Below are 18287 nucleotides of genomic sequence, written 5' to 3' on the forward strand. Positions count from 1 at the left end.
ACAACTGTTGGCTTTGTAATGTGGACATTGGGACATATAGGTCCTCAATATAATAATGTAGCAAAGCCCACACTGCAATGGATCCTGTCATTACAAGATCACCCCAACACCCACAGAGAATACTGATGACACACTCACAAATACATACACTTACCAGTACTGAGTTTCAAACCCCTACCTGGCTATATATTGTTATTACAGTGTTATGCAGTTATTACACGTGCCACAGAGCTTACATATTGGAGAACTATCCAAAGGTATCTATGAAAGTGAATGACATCAGCAGCAGTGCTAAAGGAGGGGTAAGGGGAGAGTAGTAAGTGTGAATGTCCACAAACTCAGGTGTCAACAAAGACATACACACACTCTCTCACAAACAGACACGTTATCACAGGTGCCAGGACCAGGATTAGAACTTCTACCCAAAGAGTTTGCTACACTACAGTATTAAGCACTTATCGCAAGTACCACTGAGCTTATCGGGCTCAAACTTGGCCAAAGGGTTATTTCAAGGTGACTGACATCAACAGACATGCTAAAGTAGGACAATGGGAGGTGTAGTGAGTGTGAATGGCTTCAAAATCATTCATCTCCACACACCCACACACACACACACACACACACACACACACACACACACACACACACACACACACACACACACACGTGCCAGTACTGAGATCCATAGGTTCATTGCTCCACAGGTGTGTATTAGGTGAATAGGCTTGAAGGGTCTACAAGGCTAGGCTTAGGGAATACCTTGGCATCTGGCCACATGACAATAGTCCCCAGTGTGGCTCAGGGGTGTAGTCCCTGGAGTGGTCTCCAGGGGTGGATATTGTATTCACCATCCACTCATCTGTGTTTCTATTGTAGGTGGCCAGTGATGTGCACTGCTTCCATGTATGTGATCTGTATTCCATAACATGGACAGTGACTGGGTTGTGCAGATGTCCCACATGCATGTTCTTTGATGTGTGGAAGTGTACTTGAGGTCTCTGGGGCATGTTGGCTGGACAGATTGGTATCTTCTGATGTAGCATTCCTGACCTCTTTTGGTGAGACCTGGCTATGTAACTGAGGTTGTGATTGGACCTACATTGACAGTATGATACGGGTATTCTGTGGAGTTAGTGGTGTTTGTCCATACAGGGCATGTGTATAGGTAAGGTATTCCATTTGTGGGGTACGTTTGCAGACTCTACAGTTGTTGCATTTATCCAGTGAGGAACATGGCAAAAGGGCCACTGTACACATTTATTTGACTACTGAGGGGATGGAACAGGGTGCCATGTCCTTTTACTTGCTGGATAACACACAGTCAGGAGATGTAACACATCAAAGTACATTCTGATGCCAGTGGCACTGTTGTGGTCAACAGGCATGTAGTCCACTTCTATCACACCGTAGTTACTATCTGGGATGAAATATGCAGGGGAACGACCAATATAGTGGTTGTTGCCTAGACAAGTGTGTTTGTTTATGATACGTGGGTGGAGAGTGTTCTCTGAGTAATGGAAGGGTTGCCTATATTGTTCACTAATCTATACTGTCACATATTGGGCTGTGGATTGTCTACACCAACCTCTCCAGTGTTTGACATCTGTTGGCATTGTAATGTGGACATTGTGACCTATACTATGTCCTCAGCATAATAATTTAGCAAAACCCACCCCCACAATGGATCCTGTTATTACAAAATCACAGCACCCCACACAGGATACTGATGACAAACACACACACACACTCTCACACACACACACACACACACACACACACACACACACTTGCCAGTGCTGAGACTCAAACCCCTACCTAGTTATGTATTGCTACTACAGTGTACCGCATTTATCACATGCAGCATGGAGCTTACAGGATGGATGTTCTCCCAAGGCACTTCTAAGGTGAGGAAGATTACCAGCCCTTGTAAATACTGGCATTGGGTGATGTAGTGGGTGAGAGATCCCCAAAATAATTTTACCCTACACACACATTTACATTTGCCATGGGTAAGGTTCAAATCTAAAAATCTTTTTGGACCATTATTCTATGCATTTACCACATGCACCACTAGTTTAGGGTTGGCAACAAGTACTTCTAAGGTGGATGATATTTGCAGGACTGCTAAAGTCAGGCACTGAGATGTGTCCTGGGTGTAAATAGGGCCAAAATCTTTGGGGTATAGACATACATATATACACAGAAACACTTGTCATGGATGGGATTTGAACCCATATCAATGTAGTCATTGTTACTACATTGTTCTGAATATATGGCGCCCCATGGAGGTTACATGTTGGAGAGCTGTGCCAAGGTATCTTTGAAACTGAGTAACATCCGCAGCAGTGGCAAAGGAGGGGTAAGGGAAGAATTGTTAGTGTGAATGACCACAAAATCAGGTCTCTCTAAGGATACACACACTCTCTCACATTTACACAGTAGCCAAGATCAGGATTAGAACTCCTACCTAACTAGTATGATACACTAAAGTACTACTTAGTTATCACAAGCACCATGGAGCCTATATGCTGGAAAGCTGTCCAAAGGTATCTTTGAAGGTGAGTAACATCAGCAGCAGTGCTAAAGAAGGGGTAAGGGGAGAGTAGTAAGTGTGAATGTCCATAAAATAAGGTATCATCAAAGACACACACACTCTCTCACACAAGCACACAGTTTCACAGTTGCCATGTCTGGGATTAGAACTCCTACCTAACTAGTATACTATACTTTAGAATTATGCAGTTATCTATCGCAAGTGCCATGGAGCTTATATGTTGGAGAGCTGTTCAAAGGTATCTTTGAAAGTGAGTAACATCAGCAGCAGTGCTAAATGAGGGGTAAGGGGAGAGTAGTAAGTGTCAATGTCCATAAAATCAGGTATCATCAAAGACACACACACTCTCTCACACAAACACACACAGTTTCATATTTGTTATGTCTGGGATTAGAACCCCGAACCTAACTAATATGGTACACTATAGTATTATGCAGTTATCGTATGCGCCACAGAGCTTATAGGGCTGGCACTTGGCCAAAGGGTTATTTCAAGGTGACTGATATCAGCAGACATGCTAAAGTTGGGCAATGGGAGGTGTAGTGAGTGTGAACGAACTCAAAATCATTCATCTCCACACACACACAGACACACACAGAGTTTCACAATTACCATGTCTGGGATTAGAACTCTTACCTAACTAGTTTCTACCCTCCAGTATTACACACGTATCGCAAGCACCAAGTAGCTTATAGGACTAAGACTTGACCAAAGGGTTATTTCAAGGTGACTGACATCAGCAGGAGTGCTAACATGGGAAATGGGAAATGCAGTGTGTGTGAATGGGCCATAAATCATTCCTCTGGAAACACACACACACACACACACACACACACACACACACACACGCAACTTTATATTTGACAGGACTGGTTATACAAATGCTAGATGAATACTGATTTGTACTATCGTGTTACACAGTTATCACAAGCACCACAGACACTATAGGGCTGAGGGCTACCAAAAGGAATGTCTGCAGTGATTGACATTAGCACATCATGTGATATTGGCCATTTGGATGTGTGGTGGGTGGGACAGGCCTCAAAATGGAATTCTCTCTGTCACTGTCTGTCTCTCTCTTCCCCACATCTCTGTGTGTGTATGTTTGACAAATTATAGTGTGTTGGCCTTGGATATGTGTGAGTATTCCTATCCAATTTGTGTGCAAAGCATGAATGGTGTACAATTTGATGTGTGTGTGCACAGACATCTGCAAATGACAAATATGTATAGTCCACTGTGTTGTCAGACATGGGCTTCATTTCTCTAAGTGTAGGAGCATACCCAGTATGACCTTCTGTATTAAGTGCGTGAATCCATTCCAGGTAGGGTTGTACTCCATTCCAGGGTTTGATGTTCTACACCTACAGCTAGCAACCTATTTCTGCAGGATATCTGTAGATAGGTCGACAATATGGAGTCACAATGGGCGACAGATAGTGGGATACTGTAACTATTGCTGTCTGTGCTGCTTGTGTTACATGGTTGGTGTTAGCAGATATAATCAGACATATGAACTGTTTTACACTGTGATGTATTATGTCATCAACTACTGACAGATATACTTATTTGCTCACAGTTATTTCCTGGGAAATACAAGATGAATGAAGCTGTGTCCAGTATTGTGGTCCGCGGCCTACAAATTATTGCACACTCATGCCATTCTGGAGGATTAGCTGCAGACACTTGCTGATGGATCTGTGTAAATGGTCCAGCACCTTGGTACTATGGTGGCTGAGGATCCCCTTCTTGTACATATATTGATGTAACAGAATGGCCATATCCTGCTGTGGCCATACCTCTCAGCTGTACAGATTCATCCAGGTTACGCAGAGGCAGGGGTCATATATCTGGTCAATTCCCCTTCAAATTGTGATTTACGAGCAGGTCTGTAGCCACCCATTACTGGGTTTGGAGGCAGGGTTAGCATGGGCATGAGTTTCAGACTTCACACACTCCATGACGTCCATGCTTCTACACCCCCCACTCTGTTATTCTAGGCTCTTCCTAACATTATGAGAGCAATATCTGAGAAGTATCCCTATAGTTGGCCCTTCATCCCAGTGGTATTTAGGGGTTGGTCCACAGTTCATGCAGTAGGACATGATAGGCATGCTACTGGGATTTGTCAACATGGCCTTGCATTTGTGTTCTGTTGACTGTGTTATGTTGTTAGTTGGGACCCCATGAGATACCATACATTGGCACTACAGGTGAGGCACAGGCCTTTGACAGAGGACTGTAGGCCATTTGGTAGTGATGCAGGCCATCTGTAGCAGGCCAGTGCATTCTGTCACTCCAATATTCCCAGGCTGTGAGCCAGTGGATTCCGCTGGGGTGACAGGGTAAGTGTGCAAGGTGTTAATGGCAATAGTTTTTGTCTATAATAATCCATTGGTTTGGATGCAGGCAGGGTGCTGCTTATAGCTATTGACACACCTGCATGGGACACCTCTTCAGCATACTGCATTCTGTGGGTATTCCAATACAGTAGTGGGGTCATACTGTACTCATTCCCAACAGCAAGGATATGACCTGTGATAAACCTGTGGCTGATGGTGGGGTGAGCTGAGTGCATGTGTGATATGGAAGCTACTTGCAGCTGACTCAACAAAAATATATGGGACATTTCCCTTATGCTGCCTTGTGCGGGGACATAGGCAGTCTCTCGTTACATCATAACTGTGCCTTTTGTGGTCTGACAGTGATTGGCCAGACTACATCAGCATTCCGTACTACACGGACAACTAATGTGCTGCTAACCTGTATGTACAATTCCAAAGGTGTGTGCAGTTGACATTACATTTTATGTACTCTGTCTAGGGTACTTCCACCTGTGTAGTGTGTGTATGTATGGGCCCACATTCATGGCATGTCCATCTTTCAGACGGTAACAGATATTGACATCTGGACAGTGAGTATGTTCAACTGCTGTCATGGCTATTGCTGAGAAGGATTGTGGTTGGCACTGCAGTTGTCGGAACATGGCCCTGTCATCCACAGTACTGCCCATAGCCCACTGAGACACAACCCTCCATGCCTACATACTGACCACAATATTGAACACACAACAACCTAACACATGGACCCCTGCATATTGTACACATGCAACGATCTATCCTTTATATTGGGCCAGCTCAGGTAATCTGTGCTCCACTGTTATTACACCTCACACTTATAAGTTACTGCATTTCTACATAGGATTGTGGGGGGGCACACCTGACGACTTTAAACATTTGCTATGACTGTACTGGTATTTCAGGTACTCTGTTGGCTTCCATTTCATTTTGTATTCTCACCTATCATGCAGACTGGAGGCATATCAGTAGAATACAGATCTTTGGTTTCATTGACCTACATTTCAATTTCAGACTTCTTACCCTTCAGAACTAACATACAACTGCCAGATCTGTTGTGGTCTGTCTGTGTAGGTCTGGAGGAGGGCTGTTAACCACTGCCATCAATTGGAGGCCTTAGCCAAGCCTTTCTTTATGGTAATCTACACATGTCCTGCTGGCTGAGGCTGGTGGTGCATATGTGAGCCTCACTGACATGCATGTGTGTGTCCTATGGACACACATTTGGGCCACCACATGTACTGCATTGGGATCTGTCACCTTGTCTAGTACTGCCTAGTATGATGACACCAGTATTTGTTATGGATTTCATGCTGCCCATATAGGTGTCCACTATCTGCTTCTTCCCATTCATCCACCCGATTCCCTTGCATGCTCACATCCCTACCATAGATACAACTATCAGAACATACTACTCCATTCAGCAATTGATAGGAAGAGTGACCTACCTTGTGGCTGCGCCTGTAATGAGGACGGTGCTGGAGGGCTATGTTGGATGCACATAGCACACTCCCTATACATGGTAAAAAACAGGTAGTGTCATGTTTGGCATCCCTTTTACTGTATGTGCGAGTCAGAAAGGGAGGTGTCATTCCCTGGGTTCTTACCGAGTCAGTGTATGTGCTATGCGTTGCCACTTTGCCAAGGCCTGGGCATACTTTGCACGCCTCCTTCTGCCTACATGGGCAGGCTCACGTAGCTCCTTCTCTGAGTCCCTCTGTGCCTGTGATGGCCTTGGCAATGGTGGGAGGCTGTGTGGCCTTGCCCTGTGCTGTTCCTGCTGCAGCTGTTTCTGCAGGATCATATTGTGTAGCATGGCACATTACTATGAACATTTGTGTACATGTAGCTGGAGAGTACTGCAAGGCTCCACCGGATATGTCCAGGCAGCGGAACCATGAGTTGACCATCCCAAACACATGCTGTATTATGATTCTGGTTTGTGCATATGCCTCATTATGGAGTTCTTGTTCAGGTGTGTGTGCATTTCTGAGGGGTGTCATCAGCCACGGCTAGAGCGTGTACCCAGCATCCCCCACTAGGTGGCCATATAGGATGTCCCCACTGACAATTGACTGGTACAGCTGTGTCATATGCCAGATGTGGGAGTCATAATAGCTTCCAGGGCTGCCAGCACACACATTCAAGATAATGCCCTGGGCATCGCACACAACCTGGCAGCTGATGGAGGGGAAACCCTTGCAGTTTATATAGACCCTACTCCGCTCAGCAGGTGGTGCTTTGATGTGTATGTGCATGCAGTCTATAGCACCCACTATCTCAGGGTTCTGCTATTTGGTGGAAGAGATGCATATTGCTGGTCAACGCCTCATGGGTGTTGAGGAAATATATGTGCTCTCTGGCATGTGCTGACATGGCATCCAGGATCTGGTAGAGTACCCTGGATGCTGATATCTGTGAGATCCCTATGATATCCCCAATTGCCCTTTGGAAGGTACCCGTGGCTAGTATTCTTAAGCCTCAACATACCTTTGTGTCAACTGGGATGGGTTCCCCTCTGTTGGTTCTGTGTGTGAGGCGTGGCTGGCACAGCTCAACAATTTGCTGTAGAATGTCCCTGGTCACCCTATAGTGCTTCACTATCTCCAGCTCATGTAGCCCCTGGTAGGTTACCCAGGGTCTGTACACTATTCTCCTCCTCTTCACTGTAGGTTGGTCGTCAGCATTCACATCCTCACCACCCTCAGCATCTTGCAAATATTGATGTATGAGAGCGACAGCAACCCCTAACATTTTGTTAGTTTTTTCAGGTAAAATTTCCCCATCTGTGTACATCGGTGGTGTAGAGTTTGTGGGGAAAAACAGATTGGAAGGTGTTTGCATAGTTTATAGTAGTGTGTTAGGCTGTTCCATGTCTAATTGGCTGATTCTGATACATTTTACCAGCCAGCTATGTTAGTTCTCCTTGATTGCCTTCCTACTGCTGTTTTCCCTTTCTCATTGTCTTCCTGTTTAATCCTTGAGGCATGGCGCGCTTACTCACAGCTCAGATATGAACAGAGCTGCTATTTCCTGTTTGTTTTTTGTTTTGTTTTTTTGTTTAAAACCCGGTGCGCCAAGCACAGACCCATTTAGGCAATGTAAACACTGCTAGGCAGCCTCAGACACACCCCCTTCCTTAGCTGTGCTTAGCTAAGGGCAAACACGGGCCACAGACCTCCAATAAGCTTACAGCATGCATGACACTCCCCCTTATGAGGTCATCCACCTCTTAGACTTATACAATGGTGTTGCTGCACCTACATGGTTGGGTGCAAGCTAACACTGAGAGGAAATATGTGATTCAGTATCATTCCCCCCATTTGCATAAAACAGAATGCTAATTCAGAGTTATCACACTCACACTCAGCCTTCCCCCTGAGCAACCACTAGTCCCTGGTATTGTTGTCTTATGCATGCCATTGACTATTATGGCAAAATGCTGATTTGGGTTTAAAAGCTTATTTCCAACTTTTTTCTTATTTTCAGGCCGATCTCGTTTATGCACTGCTACCCTACGCTTAAACAGCCAAGATCGGCCAAAAAAAGTGAAGTTGTTTTTTATAATTTTGCAACTATTTCTCATGCCAATGGCCATATATTTGGCCATTGGCATGCCTAATACATTGCATACATGCTTTCTTTAGAGCTGTCATGCCTCCGTTTTGTTATTTGCAAAAATTTATTCGGTTAGTAACTGAATACATTGGAGGTTACACTATTCCTGCACAGATGCCTGCCTGCTTCCTGGATTGCTAATTCACCTCATTTGCATGGTTTTCACCAGCAAATGAGGTAATTAGCATATAGCAGTGGTGTCTGTGTGGGAATAGTATAGGTACGCTCGTGCACATCTCTGGGGTTCGTTCCTGGATTGATCTGCGGCCATATTGCGTGCAGCAGCTCTTGCACTATTTAGGCACTCCATGCAGAGCTTGCTGAATCCAGCCACTAATGTTTTCCTAACTTCTGATCGAGTCAGTGTAGGTCAAGCGGCATGTCATTTTGCAAATGCAATTAAGCATTCTACACAGCAGCTGTTAAAATACTGACTACACAGCAGTGAAAGTAAAAGTTAAAATCTGAAAAAACAGCAAGTAGTCGAGTATGTAGTAATGCAGTTCATCAAAGTATTTTACAGTGTTTCCCAGTAACCAGGTTGTTTTTGTAGTGGTGGTAGGCTATGGCAGCTTGTTTTAGTGGTTCAAATCCTGTAAACCTCTCTCTCTCTATATATATATATATATATATATATATATATATATATATATATATATATATATAATAGATAGGTTTACCTTTATAATGCAGAATCACAGTGGTTCGAATGCTCATATGAGTGACTCGGAACCACGAAAATGAAAACGGCAACAGTCCTTAATGTTCAAAAAACAGCAAATCGAAAAGCAGATTCGCTGTTTTTCGAACATTAATGTCGAACGAAAAAAAAGTGTAAAGCAGGGTGGCAAACCCCGCTGCACACCCCCCTACTTTAATATTCTAACTCCAAGATCGCACTACAGTCGGGAAAGGGACCATTTCCCGATCCCCACTATAGTGCGATCCTCCCCATGACGTCAAATGTGCAATGAGCGAATGTCAATGTGCATTCACTCATTGCACATTCAAACCTTTTTCCGTTCGGCATTTGCAAATCTTGCAAACTGCCTTTCGCCCAGTTGCTGTTCGCCTGTGTGCAATATGCACAACTAAAGGTAAACCATATATATATATATATATATATATATATATATATATATATATATATTTATGTATATATTTGTATTGTAGCCCTGGACTTATTCGAAAATATGACTGCATTGCCAGGATTTTACTTTTGCTTTGCTGGAGGGTCTCTGTGCTGCTGACTTGTACTTTCAATGCTGCACACCACAATCTACATACTTATTTACTTATCTTTTAATTCCCACTTACAGAGGGTGGTGTGCCTACAATATATTTACTTATTTATTTATGTACTGCTATTTGTCTGGCCTAGTGGTTAGGGAGGTGGTTTTATGCATGCAGATTATGGAGTTTAATCCAAATAACAGAAAAAGGAAGATTGATTTTGTTTTCAGCTTGGAGGTTTGCATAATGGTTAAAGTGTTTCCTTCACACACAGTAGGTATAGAGTTTGATTCTCAGTAAGCGAAACAGGCTAAGTTTAAAACGGCCTAAAAAGGCAGCCGACCTAGTAAATGCCTATGTACCTATTAATCCCCATTAGTTGTTGGTGATGTGAGGGCATATATTTCTTTGTTAGTTCTTTTTTAAATTACTTTTGGTGGTAACGTAAGGCAAGGTGCTTCTTTCTATTATTTCTCAATGTTCTGTAGTCAATATCTTTAAAAGTCACTGTGTAAGACATTCAACCTCGTTTACATGAAGATATGCCACCTGCCCTACACTGACTCAATCAAAGTTAGAAAGCCATACATAGTATTTAGTAATAAACTTAACAGACTGGCCCAAGACATAGAATTTTGAGAACTGTGAATCTTGCCTTTCATGAAATCAGTTTAGGGTAAATTTGCACTGTGGAACAGGCCAATGTTTGTGTGAAAAAAAATGAACATGGGTATGGGAAGTGACACCATGCCTTCTTTGTTAACTATAAAAAACAGCTATAGACATTTAGAATTCCAGGAAAAATTATTTTACTTTTGTTTAGTTGAAGTAGTTTCATGCATGCTTCAATGAATGTACTGAGTCAAGTGCCATGATACATTTGCATCATTCACATTCCCTATTTACTTAGGCCACTTTTAATGAAAGGCTTCACGACCATTTTATTAAACCACTGCCTAAGTACATTTAGTGTAGTCCCTCAGTGACATCACTTTAAGTATAGTGTGAACTGCATCCATAGACTTCAATGGACACATGTCTGTACATGATGTTGCTACAGCTGTTAAAGTCTATGGAAGCACCTCACACTTTTACTTTTTAATGTCACTGAGGGGAAAGTCTGTTGTTTATCCTCAGAGGCATGATTGTAGGTAAAGTAATGTTTTAACAAGTATTTTTAACAAAAGCAGAGGCCACAAAAGTTCATGAATGGGACAGAAATACTGGTGGGTACTCTGTGTACCACATGCCAAAATGCCAAGTTAAGAAGTGTTGTTTTTGTAAAATATTATTAAAACATTTTTTAGGGATTATGTTTATAAATCATATTGAAAATTTTGTTTTATATGTACAATCTGTGGGTTCAGTTGATTATTATATAGCATCAAGATGGTAACATTTAAATCATACTGTACTAGATTTTATTTATGTATTTATGCATGAATGCATGTATGTGTGTGTGTATTTATTTTAGCTGATAAACAGGCTAAAGCATAGACACCTAGTTTTCAGCTATGCCAAGTTACTGCGTTATAGAAGTAGAGGAGTCTTATAAACTGTAGTTAGTGAATATGAAGCTTAATGAAAACAGTAGTGGTTGAAAAAAACACTTAAGATAACATAACAGTCAGATGAAAAAATGTTAAAACATTTCTTTTTCCATTGTTTGAATGAATATACATAATTACAAAATACGAGCTATGTAGGCGAGTGAGGTATACTTTCTTAAAAAATGTCTTATCCTAAAGCTGACAATAGCTTAAAACTACTTCCTTCATCCTTTCCCCCCTGAAGTGCAAAAACTTGTTTCCACATAAAATTATTAAAACAGAATACTGTACACATTGCTTCCTGTTGTTAGTGATACCACTCCCATCAGTAATGTGCACCTACATAGTAATACTGTTTGATGAGGATAACGTGTGCTATGGTTAACACCTGGAGGGGAATGGATAAAACTCTGTACTCCTGTACAGGGTATTGGAAAATAGTGAGATTAGCAATAAACCTCTGGATTTCAGCTTATTTTAATAGGTAATCAGCAGATAGTAAACTTTAAGCTATCTATAGGGACATTGATTTACAGTTTTCAAAACATTATATTCCATTTTCATAAGATGAAATTGGAATTGTACCAGTGATTTTTAGATGCAATTTACTGTAATTTTCTAGTACATCCATATATATATATATATATATATATATATATATATATATATATTTATATACACACAGACACACACACACACACACACACACACACACACACACACACACATATATATATATGTGTGTGTTTGTGTATGATACACACATATATATATATATATATATATATATATATAGAGAGAGAGAGAGAAATTAAAATGATTTCTAGGAACAGAACAACAGAACAGTCAATAAAACAATCTGACAGCATTACAATTAGTAAATATGAAAATAAATACTGGCTGCAGTGAGAGTGCTGTGACCTAAAGTGTAAAATTCCATGAAAATCACGTGCTTTTCTAATACTGAACGAGTGTAAATTTTGAACTTGCTGGTATTCATCCCTAAAAAATGGACCAGTGTCCTTGCTTATCTGTTTTACTTTATATTATACAGTATTTAATAGTAACAAGCTAGTCCTACATGTCATGTGTGCAGTGTAATTTCAAATGAAATATAAATAAATAAATAAATAAACCATTCAAGTGAGCCATGTTTAGAGTATCATTTTAATTAAAAATAAGCAATGTACTGTAAACAATCAAATCATAATGATTTTATTTCATTTCTAACACTAAAGATTTATTTTACAAGTTCAGTTTTAGATGCAATTTGTGTATATAAACTATATTTTTGAAAATATTATCAGTACCTGTTTGTATTAGCAAAGCATATAAGATGTATTTAAGGATGCTCTCCTGTTTTAGTGGCATAAACTATTGTTTTACAGCAAGTGAATTGTAACAGAGCACAGTTGCAGTATTTAATAAATGTTTGATGTATTGAGATGATGTGTTGTTACGCTCCTTGCAAAGTAAGATATGCATTTATTGTGTTCTGTTCAAAACAAAAATAGCTGACACTCTCACATCTGTAAACATTAATGAATAATTCCTAGAAAAGTGTGCTAATTTATTTTTTTCTCCTTTGTTCTGCTTGCCTATGAAGGAAGTTGAGGTTTGTAATTGTTTTTTTTTAAGTCTGTTTTTTTTATTGATTTCATCGCATGCAGCTATCTGTATCACCTCATAAACTAATGTTTCTCTTTGCCTTTCTTTTTTTTTTTCCATTTGTAGAGGATGATTACTTTCGAACCTGGAACCCTGGGAAGCCACTTGACCAAGGTAAGAAAATAAAGTTTCTGCATGGGATGCTTGTTGTAGGCCACGCAATGGGAAAATGCCATACAAAAATTAAAATAAAACTGTAAAGTAGACAGAACATCAAGTGGTAGGTGTTTGGCGCCCAGAGTACTTCAAGTCATGAAAATTAATATTTTCAGCACTGGAATCAGAAATGGAATTTACGTTTGTCTGATGAAATAAGACAAACTATCACTGTGATGATAAAAGTGCACTTTTCTACAATAGAGGCAGGGATTCATAGAGGTACACAGTACTTCTGTATGAGGCTTGCATTGCTAAAGATCACTGCATGGCAGCAGAAGGAGTTAGGGAATATCCAGATAGACACCTGTAAAGGTTATGGGCAGCTGCTGCACTCAAGGTTAAATAAATGAGTCAGACAGCAGATGTGCAGGTGGACCCAGCTGTGCAGTACATCTGGGGGGACAGAAAAAACCATGCAGTGAAATGCATACTCCAAAGTACAGGAAGCAGTCCATAGAGTAGCCATGTGCCATATAACACAGTCTCACAAGAACAAAAAAACATGAATTTGGACCACTGCATCTGATTACAAAGCTAGCAGCTAGGCTGCAAATGTTAGCATATCTCTTGTCAGGACAGTGCCAAGCACTTCATACTGGTAAGTAGCCATATATTATGTGCATTTGAAGTGGTATGGTTTCCATGTATTTGGACACATATTGCATTCATTAAAAGGAAGAAAAGCAGTGTACAGGAAAGGCAATACACTGTGAAGACCAACCAGAGAGTAATGCATAAGGACAACATATAGCATTGTGCCTGATGGGATTATTATTATTTTATTTGTTTTTTTCCAGCAGTAAGAACCAATTACCATTTTATTCTTATAGAGAGAAGGAAAGAGGAGACAGGATGAAAAGGACAAGATGGCATAGAAAAAGGGGAGAGGATAGTACGTAGGGACAAATAAATGCAGAACAGCACAAACAGAAGGTTAGAAGTTCATACAATAGGACATAGAGACATTAGTAGTACAACAGAGGTTAAACAAATGGTGATGGAGGGCCTTGGACAATGCACAGGCAGCGCATTTGGCTGTGGATAGGGTGGGGTTTTAAGTAGCTGCCATGTCATTCTTCTTCCAGACAAGAGGGACATTACAATGATAACTCACCATGTCATGGATTAGGGTCTATGATGTGACAGGCCACACCTTCCTCCAGTAGCCCAATAATAGGTGCCAGTTGTCAAAGTGTACCTGCTGTATGCTTCAAGAGGCTGTCCATATGGGCCATATATATGTCTGCCTTTTGCTCAGTGCACAGCAGCCTACACAAACTACTCCATCTGTTTGTGTACCATCTCAGACAATATAGTTGGGCTACTTGCCACAAAGAGCTAGAAACCCACTCCTGCAAGGTGGTTCCAAGCTCTTCAACCTTTTGAATAACAACCACAGGCTCAGCAGGTGTGGGACTTGGTGATGGTGCTTGCAGAGGAAATCTTTAATCCAGATCTTCCATTAGGAGACAAAATATATAACTAGTCATTGGAGTTAAATATGATTTTTCAGTCCTTGTGGAACTACCTCTGACTTTGAGGTTAGATATGATTTTTCAGTCCTTGTGTAACTAATTGCAGTTGGAGCTTATCAGAGTTCCTACACTGCAAGCAACAAAGCAATGCCTGACAGTTCCCCCATCCTGGTAACACCTGTGACTAAGGACATCTCCTCAGATGGGTCATATTAGGCATCCTTAAAAGATGATGATAAGGACTGAATTGGCATACCCTGAAATGTCCTTGAAGGGGGTTAAGTATTAGGGTACTCTTTCATGTCCGAATCAGTTGATATCTGGTGGACAGCAGCAAGGCTGCCAACTTCCTGAGTATCCTCTGAAAAATAGTGTCACTTTCAAAAGGAACAAGATGTCAGCTTGGGAATCACACTGCTAACAAGATTTCTGTAGTGCTGTTCACGTCCCTGAGTTGTTACAGTCAAGCATAGGCAGTAGGCTGTACCTTATGCTGGTGGTACTCTGCATTAAAATATAGTGATTTATAGACTTGCATGCCTCCAGGACAAATCAGCTTATGTGTTGATCAAATAGGCTTCAGATTGGGTAGTTTAGGAGGTGTGTTGCCAAGTTCTAAGTTGCACCACACAGGTTTGGCAAGTTAAGCTGCATAGCTGGGCAGTAGTCTGTGGAGTAGCAGAATTATCTGGCTTTATAGGTGTTCTAAAGGGGCACACAGTGTAATTAAAGTGTGCGATAAGCTGTGTTTCTGTGCCTCTCAAAGGATGACAACATTTTCCACTACAATTACAAAACTGCATGCTAGCAACAGAAATATGTGTCCCTGCATATGTCTCATGTTTGTAAAAGGCACTTGTAATAGTATGGTCCACAATATCAGGATAACCTGTATGCATGCCAGTCAATGTTGCACAACTGTTATGGTTTATATAATGTATGTATTGGCCTATAGGTTCATAGGTGTTTACCAGACTAATGACCACAAGGGTCTTTTAAGCCTAGCCATGAATCCCAAATCTCTATCAAGTCCTGGTATCCTTGAGAAGTGTAAGCAGGGGCTTGAAAGATGAAACATTTACAAACAGGGGCCTGGGAGATGAACCAATTACAGGCTGCCTGTGTCTGTTAGACACCTAGGTGTCAAACCAGGGATGAATTTTCTGTTCCCTATCCAGGTGTCCAAGTTACACTTGAATTGAGTTAGGGAAGAACTCTATTTCACATGCATAGGGAGCCCATTTCAGAGAAGGAGTAGATTCTGGGATACATATCTGTATCTCCAACAGGTCGTGTTTATATCACAGGCAAGGTTAAAGTCTTTTATTTATTTATTTAATTTATTTATTGGCATTTATTTACCGGGAAAGTCCACTGGGCCAAGAAGAACCCAGTCAGAGGATGCCTGGGGAAAAAGGCTTCACAAAATCAGTTAGTGTAATAGTGCATAAAATTTGGAACAGTTCATATTAAGAAGAAGCATAGAGTAGGTAATTCTGGTGCTGTTTGATTTGTGGATATGCAGGAAGTCCATCAGGGTGGGGTTTGATAATGCCGTGTGTGCCAGGCATGGATCTCCCAACAACAGCCTGTAAGACAGAATACCTTGAGGCGGCCTGCATAGGCCATGTTACATACGTTACTTATGATGGTGAATGCAGCAATCATATACCTGCATGCATGTTCCTTCACTGTACTACACAACCATGTCACTGTCAGTTTCCAAGGTGATTCTCAAATCTTGTCAGCTGGGGTACCTACCCCATACATACCTGATGGCATATAGTTGTGCTCTATGTATTTCCACATCTTTCACTATATCTGTCATATGGCATATTCCACACACTTGTTTTTAAACATCTTTACTGAATCACAGTTTACATAACAGAGGTATACATGCATTAATAGAAAAGAAAAACAACATGGTGACATTTTCATTATTTTTATGCAGTGCACTCTCTCTCTCTCTATATATATATATATATATATCATCATCATCATCATCAGCCCCTCTATTCCCATTTTTTCTACATGGGGTCGGGGTATCATGTTAACTGTCGCCATCTCTTTCGATTCAGTGCCACACTCCTGCCTTCTTCAACACTCATGCCTGAATGTCGCATATCTTCTTTCACACAATCCACCTCTTTGCTGGACATCCTCACTTCTGGTTACCTTCTTCCTGTCTGTCCCATATCTTCCTCACCAGATTGTTTTCTGATTTTCGACACATGTGCCCAAACCACCGTAATCCATTCTCTTTGAACTTTTCTGCAATTAGAGCTACTTTGACTTCTGCTCTTATGTCCTCATTTCTTCTTCTGTCCCACAGTATGCATCCTACCATATATATATATATTGTTTTAATTATCATTCTCTCCAATATGTCATAACTTGCTCAATTTCTGACTTCCTTTCAACCACAATCTTCTTTCTGAACAATATTCTGCTTATATTTTTGCCACAAATTCCATTTATTTATATGTAACTCACTCCTCTTTTCTAAAATCTCTACGTCAAGCAATGGTGCAGTGGTTAGCATTGTCACCTCACAGGAAGAGGCTTTCCAGTTAAATTCTCAGCTGGGTTGCCTTCTGCGCAGAGTCTGCATGTCCTTCCTGCATTTGTGTGGGTTTTTTCCAAGTGCTCTGATTTCCTCCCACAGTCCACAGACATGAATCTGGAGTGTTTCTTCTGGGGCCTCTGCTGAAAATGGGCTCAGTCCCAGTTGTACTTTCTTGGTAAACAAATGTTAAATAAAAATAAACATTTTTATCTTCTTTGGAGTGACTACTTCAATTACTATTGGTTTACATTTTGATTTCCATTTTTATTAAATGCTTTTTTGCCTGCTAATAGTATAAAAAATAGTAAGACTTCACTATATCTAGCCAATTCACATCCTATGTCCCAGCTCAAAATAATGAGCTGGTAAACACCTATGATCCTGTGAACCTATAGGCCAACACATTCATTAGATTAGCCATAACAATTATGTAACAGAGACCGGCATGCACACAGGTTATCTTGATATTGTGGACTACCCTATTACAAGTACCTTTTACAAACATGAGACATATGATGCCTCAACAGTTTTGACAAAGTAATCTTTTGGTAATTTTTAACATCAGCCAACTTGTTACACTCACCAAAAAATGTTCCTAGTTACCTCTCCATTTCCTGTCACACTTACAGCATTTGCTATCTACCTGGGGAGAAGAAGACTCTGTATTATGTAGTTTTCCTGTTTATGTGTAGCAGTCACTCTGCCAATCTTAGCGTACAGTCTTAAAGCTCATGTTACGAGTTCACAAGTGCCTTTATGTCTGGAGGAGGGGGATATCAGAGGCTGGATAGTTTAATTTCTGCTGACAAATTATGTCTTGCTGCAAGTAGTTAAGACATATGGATGGTGTCTCTGTGGCAGACTGCAGTTCATAGCATAAATGCTACTGTGAAAGCAGTTGCATATCACAGTAGTCATGTCAGTGTAATCGGTTTGCAATGAAGTGAAAGGCAAAGGAACATTCCGTAGGAGTAGAGCCGTCAACCAAGTTGGAGTCAACTAGGCATAACAGAGGCATTTTTGGTGTCCCTGCATGGGAACACAAACTGAGGGATTATCATTGGAAGAGTGGATGCTAATATATTAATGGACATGTCTTGCTGCATG

At 41.0% G+C, this 18287-nt stretch overlaps 1 protein-coding gene across 2 annotated transcripts in view; it reads left to right on the top strand.

The window, feature by feature from the left end:
- SPOCK3 (SPARC (osteonectin), cwcv and kazal like domains proteoglycan 3) overlaps positions 1–18287 on the top strand; it is a 2692952-nt gene that overhangs the window by 699942 nt on the left and 1974723 nt on the right. For both annotated transcript variants that reach the window (XM_044062207.1, XM_044062208.1), the window contains exons 3-4: positions 12919–12927; positions 13049–13094. In XM_044062207.1, the coding sequence (XP_043918142.1) occupies positions 12919–12927; positions 13049–13094 (55 nt within the window). The remainder of the gene's footprint in view (positions 1–12918; positions 12928–13048; positions 13095–18287) is intronic.

The sequence above is a fragment of the Protopterus annectens genome, chromosome 2.part1 (genome assembly GCF_019279795.1).
Source record: "Protopterus annectens isolate FY-2018-M chromosome 2.part1, PAN1.0, whole genome shotgun sequence".
Classification (NCBI taxonomy): Eukaryota; Metazoa; Chordata; order Ceratodontiformes; family Protopteridae; genus Protopterus; species Protopterus annectens.